The sequence below is a fragment of the Epinephelus moara genome, chromosome 10, assembly GCF_006386435.1.
Source record: "Epinephelus moara isolate mb chromosome 10, YSFRI_EMoa_1.0, whole genome shotgun sequence".
Taxonomy (NCBI): domain Eukaryota; kingdom Metazoa; phylum Chordata; class Actinopteri; order Perciformes; family Serranidae; genus Epinephelus; species Epinephelus moara.
The window spans coordinates 13,717,401-13,732,688 of record NC_065515.1 but is presented as its reverse complement, the minus strand read 5'-3'; the positions used below and the strand labels follow the sequence as shown (position 1 = coordinate 13,732,688).

General features: G+C 41.3%; 1 protein-coding gene across 3 annotated transcripts in view; it reads left to right on the top strand.

Annotated features, from left to right (window-relative positions):
• dot1l (DOT1-like histone H3K79 methyltransferase) overlaps positions 1-15,288 on the top strand; it is a 31,774-nt gene that overhangs the window by 1,136 nt on the left and 15,350 nt on the right. For all 3 annotated transcript variants that reach the window (XM_050054260.1, XM_050054262.1, XM_050054259.1), the window contains exons 2-17: positions 5,098-5,141; positions 5,260-5,334; positions 5,764-5,827; positions 6,207-6,435; positions 6,682-6,776; positions 7,950-8,012; positions 8,118-8,173; positions 8,483-8,562; positions 9,469-9,537; positions 9,632-9,738; positions 12,387-12,428; positions 12,525-12,620; positions 12,862-13,084; positions 13,268-13,375; positions 14,563-14,654; positions 14,786-14,887. In XM_050054260.1, coding sequence (XP_049910217.1) covers positions 5,098-5,141; positions 5,260-5,334; positions 5,764-5,827; positions 6,207-6,435; positions 6,682-6,776; positions 7,950-8,012; positions 8,118-8,173; positions 8,483-8,562; positions 9,469-9,537; positions 9,632-9,738; positions 12,387-12,428; positions 12,525-12,620; positions 12,862-13,084; positions 13,268-13,375; positions 14,563-14,654; positions 14,786-14,887 — 1,545 coding nt within the window. The remainder of the gene's footprint in view (positions 1-5,097; positions 5,142-5,259; positions 5,335-5,763; positions 5,828-6,206; positions 6,436-6,681; positions 6,777-7,949; positions 8,013-8,117; positions 8,174-8,482; positions 8,563-9,468; positions 9,538-9,631; positions 9,739-12,386; positions 12,429-12,524; positions 12,621-12,861; positions 13,085-13,267; positions 13,376-14,562; positions 14,655-14,785; positions 14,888-15,288) is intronic.

Below are 15,288 nucleotides of genomic sequence, written 5' to 3'. Positions count from 1 at the left end.
ATGACATTCCTATTATTGAGACCAGCTGGTTGAGTTTGGCAGCTCGGGCTCGATACATCAATTTGATCCCCGATGTGTCACATCTCAAAGCAATAATAGCCATGCTTGCCTAGAAAGAGACTTCTTCTCTTTCAGTGGTATTTCCATTTAGCATGCTGTCAGCACGTCACAGGCTGATTGCAGTTGATTCACTGAAGATAAACGGAAAGGGAAGCGGTTGAAAGTTTTGTGGTCTTTCCAGGGGTGTATAGTTAACTTTAAATTGTGTCTCTCATTTATAGTAATTGCGGTGAAACAAACAGCGTTGACTGAAAAAAGCTGAAATTCTCCGAATGTCTGAGTGGGGTCTTTTTGTGCATGTCCTCTCCACCCACACTGTACCTCGTCTGGCAGTCGGGTTATTTCAGTTCCAGCGTTTAGTGTGTTTTGTTATTCATCACAATATGAACTGAATGAGTTTCAAGTCACTGAGTCAGAGTAACTTGCTGATGTAATCAGCCGCTCCCCTCTGCTTTGGCTGACAAAGTTGACTCTCCCTTTTACGCTTGGCTACAATCTGATAACAGTTACAGTTTCTCCCACCCGAGTTTATTGCCTCGCCCATTTCCTTATGTTATGGTCTGTAAGGATAAACACAAGAGCAAGCATGTCAGGAATTTATACTCTTGCACATACTGGTGACCTGCATGACAACTATTTATACTAGGACTAGCTTTTGCAATGAATTAGAAACAGCTGATAGTCCTGCATGTGGAGCTCTGTAATATGCAGCCTATTCATGCAGTGCCTTCCTCCTGTTTTCAAAGAGGAAAGACTTCCTCTCCCTTCTCCCTTCCTCTCATGTCCATATGGTCAACTCTACAGGGAGGATGATTGAAGAGACTGCTCCTTTTCAGCAATGCTATATTAATAGAATTCAAAAACACATGCCAGTGTTCGTGCTCAAGTGTTTTTTTCCCCAGTCCGGTTTAAACTGTGTGCTGGTAGCAACAGATCCCACCCCATGTAGATTCATTCTTCACTCCCACTGAGCATTAAGATTGCTTATCTCACCCACAGAGTATGAACACAGTGCTGTCTGTGTTGTGATACACACAACATGGCTGTTGTAAAGGCTGTTGCAATATAAGGCGTGCATTTACTCTAATGCAGCCTCTAGAATGAAGCCCGTAAAAATTCTTTCTTTCTTTTGCTCTGCGTTTCTCTCTGTCCGTCTCCCCATCTCTCCCTAAATCCCCACATCTGTGCATCTGTAAATGCTTCCATATGAAGAGCACCTCTGGTGTGGTGCAGCTCTTTGTCCATCTGGTTCTGGGTGTTGGCACTAACCAAGCCTACATAGCATTTAAAAGGCACACTGCTGCTTAAGTACTGCTGAATGTCTGGTTAGTTTGGTTCTCACCATTGAGCTTCACCTCATTTTTACAAGGGTGCAATTAGTTACTGTCAGTTGCATGTCGAGACAGCTACACTAGATAGCAGTGTGTTTGTAATTATCAAATACTATGTACATTTTTTCCCACAAATCTTCACTTAAAGATAGAAAATATAAATAACACCGCTAGCCACAGTTACTAATTCTGTGTTCGTAATGAGCCACAGAGAGTATTATTTGCATTTTGTGGTAAGTAAAAGTAGTACAAGGGAATAAGTGGCGCATCTGCCTTAGTCATTTGGTCACGTAGGCTGCTGAGATATACGTAGTGGAGTGGTGTGTAGTGTAAAACCCCCTTCACACACCGCTGATGTTAGGAGAGATTGACTGAAGAGGTGGTGTAAAAAGGAGGAGTCGTGCATGCGTCAGTATACCCACAGTGGGGAGAGAGGAGGGTCTCCTGTTCTTTTTGTCTGACTCTCGCTTTCAGACGGGTGTTTATTTTTAGCAGCAGCCCTATGCTGGTGTTGCTGTGTGCCGTCTTTGTGTGAGCAGGTGACCTCCCCCCTTTCGGCATCTCATTTGCTCGCTCACACAGTCTCTTTCATACACTCTCACACCTTGTACACCTCCCCTGTCAAGTGGAACACAGTGTGTTAAATCTGTCGTGCTCATATATGTTGAAGAAGATTTGTAGGTCATGCAGCTCTCTGGCAACACAGCTAGCAGTTAGCTTGATAACATAGCTGAAAGCGGAACGCCGTGCTGACAGAAATAGAAGGAGATTTCCTGTGTTACCATGCATATTTGAGTGTGTGCGCATGCATGTTTGAGCTTTGGCGGAAGTTTGCGTAGTAGTGGCGGGCAGTATTGAGCGGGAAGCCGGGAGCTCCAGGTTGTGAGCTGTTAGCTGTGGCTGCTGTGCCAGGCCTCAAACAGCTGACAAATACCAGGCTTCCCCTCCTCTCTCTGGCCCCCTCACTCGCCACGGTTTCTAGCTCCTCTCGCTTTCACTTTCTTTCCTTTTAGCCTCTGATTTCCCCTCCTCTTTACTTTCCCTTCTTTTCTTTCCCTCCACCAGAGGCTCTTCTTGGCAGTGTGCTGGAGCAGGAGACAGAAAGTGGGTCAGTGGGTCAGCTCAGGCAACAGGCTCAGGCTGGCTGCGCTCTGGGTGTAACTTGAGTCCTATTACTCCCACAGAGCTGCTCAGCACACTCCAGCTAAGATTACTAACTATAGAATCCCTGCATGGGATCAATTTAACTCATCTTACGTTTATTTTAATAAGCTTTCCTCTAGATTAAAGTGCCTATTTGAACCAGATTTATTTGAATCAAAGACATGGTTTGGAGTAGTCTGATTGAGCCAATTCTTAAATTTACTGAACCAATTTCCTGCAGGAAGGTTAGAGTTACTCCAAATGAAATTAAACCTTAATTAAAACGACATGAAGGCAGATTTAACATCAGATTAATGCTGTCTGTCAACAGAGACAAATGAATTTTTTGGGCAAACAAGCGCTGCGAGACAGACGAGGATTTATTGATCAGACCATCTGAATAATTGAGCTGTAGTCTCTCTCGGAGATTTACAATTTACAAGGAAAATGCAGTAGAGATTATTACACTGTTCCTACGCTTGTATTATTTCCACAAAGAGAGGAGCTTATACTGCATTTTGTCAAAGTCCTTTTAACTTTGAAGCTTTTGTTTTGTCTTTTTCTATTCTGCAGATTCCACCACATTAGGACTTATTGTGTATTTGTGAACTGACTTCATAGTTGTGAAGTAACTAATCCTAAATTAAGATGTGTCCCATGAAGCCACTTTTTAATCCCGTTGACTATTCTTGATAGAATCATGGTTTGATTTACGTCCTTCCATGAAAACATTAGTGTGTAGCCCTTTTATCAGGCGTGGGAATCACCAGAGGATCCACGATACTTAAGTCACGATACAATATCATTTGGATTTTAAATATGTTGCAATATGCTGAGTATTGCGATAAAATATATTGCAATATATTGTGCTTTATTACCTTTTTTCAACTGTAAATTATGTCCCCAAAGGAAAAATTTTATGTAATAAGATGAAGTTTTCAGTTTGTTAATCTCACTTCACCCTTTTTTTTTTGCAGCAAAATGTATCTAGTGGACTGAAAAAGCATATTATTCTAGTAGTCTACCTAAAGATTAATTTGTATATGTCATATTACTAGTTTATATGATTAAAAAAAAATCAATACTTGGCACTGTGTGACGATACTATACTGCCACACAAAAATATCATGATACTATGCTGAATTGATTTTTTCCCACACCACTACTTTCTATACATAAAGTCAGGTATATCCGAGTGATGTGTCTACAGACCACTGTTATGATGCATAAACTGCCAACTTTGTGAATGTACAGGCTTATATAATAGACTGGTAATGACAGGAATCTGCTTTACTCAGAGTGTATCCACCTTATTCCTGAGAGCACTACTGTAGAAATGATTATGGGCGCAACTTCCAATGACATAGCAGAAGTAGCAGTAAGCTAGTTAGTCCCATAGGCTGTCTGTGGTTAGTCAACATCACATTTATTCACTTTATATAATACTTTTAATACTGAATTATGTTAAATGTTTGCCGAATGTGTTAGTATCTCTTAATAAGTCATCATAAATCATCTGTAGAAGGAGCAGATGTTTACCTTAAGCTAGCTTGGGCCTTGTTAAAGTTAACAATATTTTAACAGAGCAAGGCAAGCTGATTGCTAGCGTGCTCGGTTGAAAGGGGAAAAAAACAACAATGCTTAGAGATGGCTGTCAGAGATGGCAGAGGTATGATCACATAATCCCGTTTGAGCTATAACAGGTGGTGTGTTCCGCGTTTTATTTCCCAGATGCTCTTTGAAACAAGAAGAGAATATTGTTAACAAACTGTTACCATTGGAAATTGCCGGTTTCGGTTCAACGCCGGAAGTTGCACCCATAATTCACGCAAGGTATCATGGGGGCTAGGAATAAGGTGGATAGTATGTGTTGTGAACACTGAGTTCCCGAGTAGTCTAAACAGCATTCAGTTTGTGCTCATTGTTGTGTCTGTGAGATAGTGCTGCTACAAGAGGATGAATCAGACATAAACACTCTGGTCATTGCATTGTGTTAACATGAAGCTGTAATTCAGTTATTTAAGTGTGTCTGTGTGTTTACATTCACCTCTGCTCACCATAGATTGCATGGTACGTATAGAAAGAATAGAAATTGCCAGACAGGAAATTGTTATTCAGATATTTTCTGCGTTATCATATTTATTTCTTCTTATTTGTGACATTTCTGTTCGTAATGATAAAAGAAAGTTGAGTTTGAAGTTGAAGTAAATGGTAAACTTTAATGACATATACCAGAAACTGAAAGAAAATGATTGTGTAAACTCTCTTTTATGTGTTGTGCTACCTGGTTTATAGAGTTTTATATATTTCAAGGGACTGTTTTGGGTTTTCTGCACTGCCAGTTTGTTAGGTACACTGAGCTTAAACAAACACACTGTAATAAAACAGTCCTGCAATAAATCCTGCTGTCATGAAGGCTATAATATTCAGTTGTTGTTGACAGTTTTAGAGGTGATGGCTTAAACGTTATGATCATTTTGGAAGCTGTACTTTGTGGTGCTGGTGGCTTTAATGGGTCATACTGAGAGGTGTTTAACATTCTGTTCCCCCTCTCTGTTTTCAGGATAAACACCATGATGCTGCTCATGAAATCATCGAGACCATTCGGTAAATGACTTCTCTCTGACTCAACTCCCACGTGCACACTCCCACATTCACACAGAACGCAAGTGACTGTTTCGGATGTATGATCTAGTGACGATTGTATGCGTGGTGCTTTTTCTAGGTGGGTGTGTGAGGAGATCCCTGACCTCAAACTGGCCATGGAAAACTACGTACTCATTGACTACGACACCAAGAGGTGAGCTCAGAGTCGCATCAAAGTCAGAGTCAAGTCAGTTGCTGGCACTGTAAAAATAAAAACAAACTAGTAAACATACTAAAGGGACTTGTCCAAGATCTGTGAAGATTATGAGAAAGTAAATAAAACTTCTTACAGTGTCAGCACTTTTATTTAGTCAGGCTGACTGCTGATCTAACAGCCTGCTTGTACTGTGTGTCTAAATAGAAGTCTTAAATTGGTTCTCTAAAGCCGAAAATACAATCAAATCTAAAAGTGTCAGTAACTGTTATCTAACTGTTATATCTGTGCCACAGTGGACACCATTATATTATTGTAGTATTTTCAGAGTTACATAAAGATAAAAATAGTTCTTGTGCTGGACTGAAGGGTTGGATTTCATGTTGTGCAAAATGATTGTCTTCATTTTGTGTGTCGTTATTCTCACAGCTTCGAGAGTATGCAGAGACTTTGTGACAAGTACAACAGGGCCATCGACAGCATTCACCAGCTGGTGAGTCCATATGTGTGAGGGTTTGTAGTGCTGTGTAGGTGAAGTGAATGTGAAAATATTAGTCACTGAGAGTGAGCACTGTATCTGTGCGCTGTGAGTCTATTACAGTGTACTCTAAATTTGTGCTACGCATGAACCAACACTGTCTAACATGAATAATGTTAAAGATATGTGTCTATAATTACTGATTTTAACTTGTAGTTATTGACCAAGATGTTTCACAGCTGCCCTCTAGTCCACATTCATGACCAGAACTTGTGTCCTCCTCTTTGAAACGCCAGCACTACTGGATAACATTGCCACAGTGTTGCATAGTGAAGCCATTATGCTTTGATTTGAGTGCTTTAGTGTGAATAAATATATAACTCCACCTTTATAGTGGAAGGGGACCACCCAGCCCATGAAGCTAAACAAGCGTCCTTCCAACGGGCTGCTGAGACACATCCTACAGCAGGTGTACAACCACTCAGTGACCGACCCGGAGAAGCTGAACAACTATGAGCCCTTTTCCCCCGAGGTGTACGGAGAGACCTCTTTCGACCTGGTGGCTCAGATCATCGACGAGATGGAAATGATGGAAGATGACACCTTTGTTGACCTTGGCAGTGGTTAGTTTAATCTGCTGTTATTTCAGGATGTCAGTCAGTAGTGTATCTCCAGACCTTTCAAATACATGGTTGATAATGTTTTGATGTTTAAAGGACAACAAAGATGTTAAGAGTTGTGGGTGTAGGTCAGGATGTGGGTTAAAGAAAAAAATGGTTTTCAATATGTCATAAACAAGGTGGCTTTATTGACAGGCTAGGTGTTTCTGTTTGGTGTAAAACATTAACGTATTGTTTTCTTATTTGCAGGAGTGGGGCAGGTAGTGCTGCAGGTTGCAGCAGCAACCAACTGTAAACACTACTACGGTGTAGAGAAAGCAGACATTCCAGCTACCTATGCAGAGGTAACTACTACATAAATGTCTCACAGGACCAGAGGGGTGTTCCTGAAAGAGAGCAGAGAAAGGCTACACAACAGTGTCAAAAAAATCACAACCTCATCAGTCATTGTAGTGAAGTGACGGAGTGTTGGTGTAGTGCAAATAACCTCCGGAAAATAAACAGACAAGTGTACAAAGTGAATTTCCAGGTTCACATTTCATCTTATCATCATTACCCTTGAGCAGCACACCAAAGCAGGATTTATACTTGTGCGTCAGCTCTATGCAAACCCTATGCTGTAGCCTACACACGTGGCCCATGCTGTTGTGAGCATTTATGCTTGTGCGGTGGTGTGTCTGTGTCACTCTGCAGTTACACCTCCAAAACACTAGTCAGCGGCGGGGTTTCTGTGAAGTGTTGTAAAGTTGAGTTGATTCAAAACACACATTAAACACACATTAAGTATGGTTTAATAGAGACAGCTTCAAACACAAGTGCACTATTCAGCTTCACTATAACTCACAGCACTCACAGACAAACACTTGTCTTTATCTAGACACATTTTCCCCACAAACACAACATGCTAATGTTATTAGCACAAGCCTGTGGCATTTTACATTGTATAAATTAGCCTAGCAGCTAGCGATCTTCTCCTCTTCTCATATAAGACCATTTTACATAAATTAGCCTAGTGACCAGCGGTTTCCTCTGCTCATATGCAGCCAGGATAAATCACACACAAGACTTAAAATGCTATTCCTGTGGAGGCTTTACTGTCTTCACAATTTATTGTTTCTTATCTGTGAAATTAAAGTAAATAAAAGCTTTGTTTCCACTGAGGGAAATGGTTTTAGCTTACAAAAATAGACAGGAGGTCTGCGTCACCACGGCGTGTAGTTATATTCCTGGGGAGGTGCACATCAGGCTACGATGTAGGGTTCAGCGTCAATTCGATACAGTAGTAAAAATCCCTATTTAGTCATCAAAGTTAAAGACACAAACTTGGCAATAACAGGCTTTTCTGCAAAACCTGAATTCAATATGCAGAATATCACTCAAGGGCTCTCATTAACTTGCTAATCCCTCTTTCTGGAATGGCCTCTGGGACACACTCATGCTGTGCTGATTGTTAATTGTTTAAATCATTTAATTTCATCATTTTGTCTGGATATTAATTTTCACGTTCTTTCTTTCAGTCCATGGATAAAGAGTTTAAAAAGTGGATGAAATGGTATGGGAAGAAACATGGGGAGTACACAGTGAGTTGACTATCATGATGCACACTTTCAGAAACTTTTAAATATTATTCTGCTGATCCACGTGTGTTCAGGGTTTTAAACCTAACTCTGCTGTGTTTGTTTCAGCTGGAGAGGGGGGACTTTCTGTCTGAAGAATGGAAGGAAAGGATTGCCACCACAAGGTGTTAAATCGAACCGGGACTCCGTAACAGTCTGAAAGACACAATTAGACCATTATTGGTTAAAGGGACTAAAAAATAGGAATTGCTGTGTATCATAATGCAAAGGTTCAGTCGGGTAATAAAAGCTGCCGTTATGAAACTTATTCACTTACAGATAAACAGGTGTAACTCTCGTCATCTAGATAAAAAGCATCATATGCAGGAGACTTATATGTGTTTTTGTGTTTGCAGGACTTTACCAAAACATTAATCTCCCTTTCTACCACCAGCTTTAGATCTAAAATGTTTCTTTTCTTGTCTGTCTTGCAGTATTATTTTTGTGAATAACTTTGCCTTTGGTCCAGAGGTAGATCACCAGCTGAAGGAGCGCTTTGCTAACATGAAGGAAGGTGAGTATTTTTCACTACTTGTGGATTATAGTCATGGATAGGTGAAGTGTTCCTAAAAACAGCTGCAGCATTCTGACTCTTGGTTAAACATGGGTGGCTTTTTAAATCAAAATCTTCCCCTTGTATTTCTGACAATGCATTTTGTCAACCATAAGTCGGTATACTAGGTGTATTTACGCTGGAAAGTATTTGTACATCTAAATTTAGGGAGTCACTTATAAGCTCATAGCATCCACAAGACTGTCACTTCAAATACTAAGTAACTTAACATCAGCAATCTTTATTAAACAATACAATGAGAGAGAAATATATGATTCTCACTTCTCTGATCCTTTATCTTTACTTTGAGCTATTTGCTAATTTGTCATTACAGATGTCATTAAATGACTTGTATGGTAGATGATTGATGGTTGATGAGCCACAATAAAAAAAGAGACATTTTATGAGGCCTCAGGAGGAAACTCATCAAAGCAGGCTTTTAAATACCAGGTGCTGACAGCCTACCTTATAGCTTATGACAGCTTCTAGTTTGTGTTGAAAACATCGAGGCCTTCTGTTGGGAGCACTGGGAGTGGCGCCTTGGCTCACTGGATAAAAAAATATTTATTCAGCTGTTGTCATCGGTGATTAAAATAACACTGGCTGGTGATATCCAGTAGCCACTGTGTCAACTCTTGACACTTGACCTTTGACCTCACAGCCCCACTATGCCACCTCACTAGTTTTATATACTTAGCCTTACAGTATGATGAATGTGTTTATGGAGTCTTGTCTCTAAGTGAGGAAGTAAATGTGTTTTATAGTTTATTTATGTCATGAGATACTTTGTGAGCCCACTGTACGGCATCAAGAACTTATTTGGAGAAAATTAATTTTGTTTTGTTTGTTGTTTTTGTGTTTTCACAGGTGGAAAAATTGTATCCTCCAAACCTTTTGCACCTTTAAATTTTAGAATAAACAGTCGAAACTTGAGCGGTAAGTACTACCAACAGTGGGAAATCAAATTTCAATACCTCATGCTTCCTTTGATGTGTGTATCTGACATGCTTTTTCTCTCATTGTCCCGCAGATATTGGCACAATAATGCGTGTGGTGGAGCTTTCTCCACTGAGGGGCTCCGTGTCCTGGACTGGAAAGCCGGTGTCCTACTACCTGCATACCATAGATCGCACTATAGTAAGACCAATAGAACAGACCAATAAAACTAATTGGCTGCCGAAGCGGCACAAACACATTATACATTAGAGACAAAGAGTAGTGTAAACTCAGGAGATAGGCTGCCATGATAACAGCTGGTATTGTCTTAATGAGTAGTCAGTCTCAGGAGTAAGCCGTCTGAGGACACAGAGGGTGACACGAGTGCAATGTATAACACTGATGAGTGTGTCATTCTGGTAATTGGTTAAAGTAATCCCAGGTTACCAGTGGGAATCCTAGCGAGAGAGCTTGCACGCTATTTAAAAAGTGCCAGTGACAATCTTGTTCTGTGTTATCACTTGTAGTAGATGTGGCTACTCTTCTCGCTTAATAACTTTTTTGCATATTTGCAGCCAATGGTGGGTGAGCTGACTTTGTTTGTACCCATAGAGCAGTGGTTCCCAACTGGTCCAGCCACGGGGTCCAGATTTGTCCTTAGTCATTAGTTCAAGGTCCACACAGTTTAAGATATTCAGTGTCATATTTGTGTTTGGTCATATCGTCAAGCCAGTTTGCGGTCTCTGTCAAGTAGCTGTCTGCTATTCACTCACTCTACAGCAGGAAACAGCACTTCAAAAATAAAAGCTCTGTGCAGGATATTTACTGTACTTCAAAATAAAGTGTGTTTTTTTACAAACTTGACACATTCACGACCCACTTTTGGGCTGCGACCCACCAGTTGGGAACCACTGCTTTAGAGGGTGGGTTTTGATTCATGACTCTATGTAAAGATGGAAAACACTTATATTCACTTCATCCCACTGTACAAAATGAAGCCGAAATATCCCAGATACACCCGCTGCCATTTGCGCTGGTGACCTCCCATACCCTCGTCCAACCAGCACACAGACTGGCACACACAGCTGTCAATCATGATGTCAGCCTCCCCTTTTTATGGCATCAAATGACTAATTAAAACCAAACGTATCAGGAAAACAAACATTAGCGTGATAAGAACTACTTAAAATGACAGGAACCATCTTTGGGGAAAAATTTATTCGACATGTACTTTGACGCTTACATGAAGTGGGTGGGCTTTATGACCTGACTGCAGCCAGTTACCAGGAGGAGATTGAAGTGTTTTGGCTTCACTTTTGGGGCACTGTCATGTCATCCATTTTCATCATAATAACATTAATACATTGGATTTATATAGTGCTTTTCAGGATACTCAAAGACGCTTAACAAAGAATGGCAGCAAAAAAAAAAAAAGAATGATCCATAGCGAGGTAGAGAGGGAAATAATGAAATAATGCAGAAAGGGCGAGGTATACTGATTTTAGAGGCTGTAGGCAGTTTAGAAATGATGTGTTTTGAGGGTTTTCTTGAAGGTGGAAAGTGAGGGGGAGTCTCTGGTGTCTTGGAAGCAGCAATGGAAAAGACCCTGTCCCCCCAGGTGCAGTGGTGCAGGAGGTTGGTTTCAGCAGACCTGAGAGTGCGGGAGGGAGTGTGCCGGTGGAGGAGCTCAGACAGATGGGGGGGAGCCAGGTTGTGGAGAGCTTTCTAAGTGATGAGGAGGAGTTTGAAGTGGATACGCTGGGGGATGAGGAGCCAGTGGAGGTTATGAAGGATGGGGGTGATGTGGTCAGCGAGTGTGAGAAGACGAGCAGCTGAGTTCTGGATATACTGTAGTTTCTTGAGTGTTTTGGCTGACAAACCGTAGAGGAGACTGTTGCAGTAGTCCAGTCTGGATGTAATGAATGCATGGATGAGAGTCTGCAGCTGAAAAGGAGAGGGAAGGACCAAGGCGGGTGATGTTTATGAGATGGAAGGAGGCCGTTTTGGTGATATGTTTGATATGTTGGTCAAAGAAGAGGGTTTGATCAAAGATGACACCAAGGTTACGGACATGGGGGGGGGGGGGCAGAGTGCAGAGTGCAGCCGTTGATGGAGAGGGAGAAGTTATGGGTGGATTTGATGAGAGATTTGGGACCGACGATGAGCCCATCTCAACAGTTTATGGGATTGATTGGTAAACAAGAGTAAGAGAACTGGCAGTGACAGATGGTGACTGGTCACAAGCCGTGCATCTTCTCATGTTTGACAAACAACAAATGCTGCAACTGACGGACAAATGACCTGATGCACGTAGGTTGTGTGCCTGCGTTAGAGCAAATGACTAATAATCTGCATTCATAATCCAAAAACTTCACCGGAGGACAAAACAGACTGGTCAGCAATTTTTATTACAATTTACATGTCACGGTATCTGTGTTTGAATTTTTGAAGCAATCTGGATTAACATTATCATCTGTTGAAGCCTCGACAAGCTCAGGCTTTACTTGAACTAGTTTCAGTTGAGTTTTACTAACCCTCATGTTTTATGTATTGATTGTATTACAAAAAAACATGTCACAATGTGCAACAATTAATCATGAAGTGTTGTTCAGGGTCTTGTTTGCTTTAAAAAGTGTCTTACTTTACGAATGTAAATTAAGATAAAATGAAAGAAACATTGTTTGAACAGGGTGCAAACTGTACACGCACAGTGACAGTTCTGAAATAAGGTTACAGCCAAAAGTGTGAAACAATCTTTTTAAAAAGTCTTTAAAGTTGTAAACACCATGATTATTTGAGCTGATGTAGAATGTTGTGATGATTCTAATTTTCCTTCTCCTATTTTTCAGCTTGAAAACTATTTTGCTAGTCTCAAAAATCCTAAACTCAGGGTAAGTCATGTTCTTCTTCCTCAGTGTGTTAACATGAGTCACTGTACTCTCTATAATTTCCGTATCAAATAATTAAATTGGATCATGTTAATTCAGGAGGAACAAGAGGCAGCTAGGCGACGTCAGCAGAAGGATACGAAGGACAGTAAAAGCAATAGCACCACGCCCACAAAACCGAAAGAACAAAACAAGGTAGGACATGCTGGGATTTACGAGACTTAAAGTGGGAAGCAATTCTAAGTGCCAGCTGGATGGGGATTAAATATGAATCAACTTTAATTGCATTACCTTCGGCTATATTTTATGTCATATTTTTCCTTGAAATGTTTATCTCTTGTTTTCTAAACATGTCAATCAACTTAACACAGCAAGGCAAGCTCTTTGTGCCCTTTGTATGATTATGTACTTATGTGTTTGTGCATGCGTATCACAGCAGGACTCCTGCAGTGAGGAAGAGCGTCCTACCTTGGTGACAGTGGTCAAGCCCTCTGCCAAACCCCGAAGAGCTCGGCTCTTGCCCAAAGCTCGCAAGCTGAACAACAAGAAGCGTGGTCGACCCAAGAAGGCCGCCCCGGCTGCTGAGAAGAAAAACAAGAAGAATCAGAGCGCGTTGGATCTGTTGCACGCCAAGACCCTTTCTGCAGCGCCCCCTCAGGGTCAGAGGGCACACACACACAACAATATGCCAGATAAAACCCTCAGGCTTTATAATAGTGCACATTTGCTTTTTCTGAATGGAACATGTAACCAATCATGGAAAACCTTGAGCTGCCTCATATTACAGAAAGGACTTGTGACTGTATCTCAATTTAACATGAATGTGCTTCTTGTGTGTACAGATGCATACCGGCCACCTCCCTTCTACCAGCTACCTCCCAAGGTCCAGCACTATTCCTCTAGTCAACTGCTTCTGAGCCCGACTCCTCCTGGTCTACAGCAACTGCTAGGTGAGCTGACGAAGACTCATAAAGAATTCATGTTTTATCTGTCATGTTCAAAGTTGTTGTCAAGTCGTACATATTATATGAGACTACAAATCTGGATAAAAATTCAGTGTGTACCAGAAATTGAGCAAAATAGGTCTCCTTTAAAGATTTTATGTAAAAAATATTTCTGTATATGAATTCTATGAAAAGTTATTGCACCAGTCTACAGTGAGAGGAGCAGAGTTTGTAAATGAGACGTCACAAGTAGAGACATAAAATCTAATCGGGTAACATTCATTAGTTTGAGTTCTGCAGCCTTGTGTCCACCCAAAGTGTTTTTCTACCAGCTGAAAACACCGGGTGCTCCTCGGAGTCCGCAGAGATAAAGATGTCAGCGCAAGGTAGAGGACTTGCTCTGGATGAAGCACACGGTGCTAAATTTATTTGAGTATTCTTACATTAAAATTTAAATCCAACATCGTCATCATCTTCTGTTTCTTTTGCTGTAGCCAGGCGGCTTTTGACCAGTGACCGGCCCAGTTAAACAAAAGAGGGGGTGGGGTTAGGGGGCTGTTAGTGTCGGTGTCACTGTCAACGAGGTCGGAGAGAAGAACACAAGAGAAGATGGAGGTCCTGATAATTGAGTCGAGGTTCGCCAAAGTTAAATACAAGGTGGTCACTTGGACAGCAGCCAGGCTCCGTGCTGGGCTCTCTATCCTTCCTCCGGGCCGTGTCCTGGCATTAGAAGCCGACTAGTCCTTTTTTGGGGGGTCAGGCTTGGTCAGGCTGGGGCTCAGTATTTTGTGCGATGATGTCAGACAGGCTGGGTTGGACAGCTGGCTAAAAAGTGACAGTTACCAGTGCAGCGTTTTACCCAAAGCTGAACGTCTTTCAACTATCGGGGGTTCAAAACAAAACGCCAAATTTGCAGCACTCGGTGCAGCATAAACACTTAGCGCCTTGTCATGCTGCTGGCATCTGTAGCGTAGCGTAAATATGCAGCGTTCCCATTGCAAAGAATTACAAAAATATGCTGGTCTCAGGGAAAACAACTTTGGTGGCCCCTTAAATGTCCTATCATCCTGAATGTTGTATAAGTCAGTCTGTTTGGTGTCTGAGCTCTATTTCCCCAACAGCCTAACTAATAATGTATCCTGTGTTTTTGCTCTCTTGCTCCCTCTGTGTCCCTGACCTACATCTTTTTACAGATAACATCAAAGTTCAATACCTCCAGTTTATGTCCTACATGAAGACCCCTCAGTACCGCTCCAACCTGCAGCAGCTTCTAGAACAGGAGAAGGTAATAAGTAATGCCACTGTATTGCCGTATCATGCCAGCACATATTAAGTGTCACAGTGCAATATTAAGCATCATAATCTTTTGCATTTCTGCCTAACCTTTTACCTGCATTCTTATTTTTCTGTCTCTAGCAAAAACACAGGGACCTGTCAGGGCAGGCGGAGCAGCTCCACTCTGTTTGTCAGACTCACAAGGACAAGATCAAAGGTCTCTTTCAGACCAAACTAGATGAGGTGGGAACTGCTGCATTATTGCTCTTTATTACACAGCTGTATTGCCACAATCAACACTATTACTGCACAGTATGACAGTATTACAACACCCAGAAATGTGCATCAGTTGTTCTCCATGTTTACTTCTGTCTGTCAGCCATGTTTTTAGTTCCTTTATTTTTAGATAATTTATTATTAAGTATACACACAAGTCCAAAGTACAGCATGTGCACCAACAATAAGCTCTACACTGCAGCTGTTTGATGCACAACCTGAAAAGATTATATGCATTTCCATGTATATCCCAATTCTAGAAGTTTTAAACACAACTGAAAATCTGTTGTGGGAATTTTAATAATGGATAAAAGCTCCGGACTCAGTGTACAAACATGATTGACCAAATGTGAAGTCGTATTTGTTTT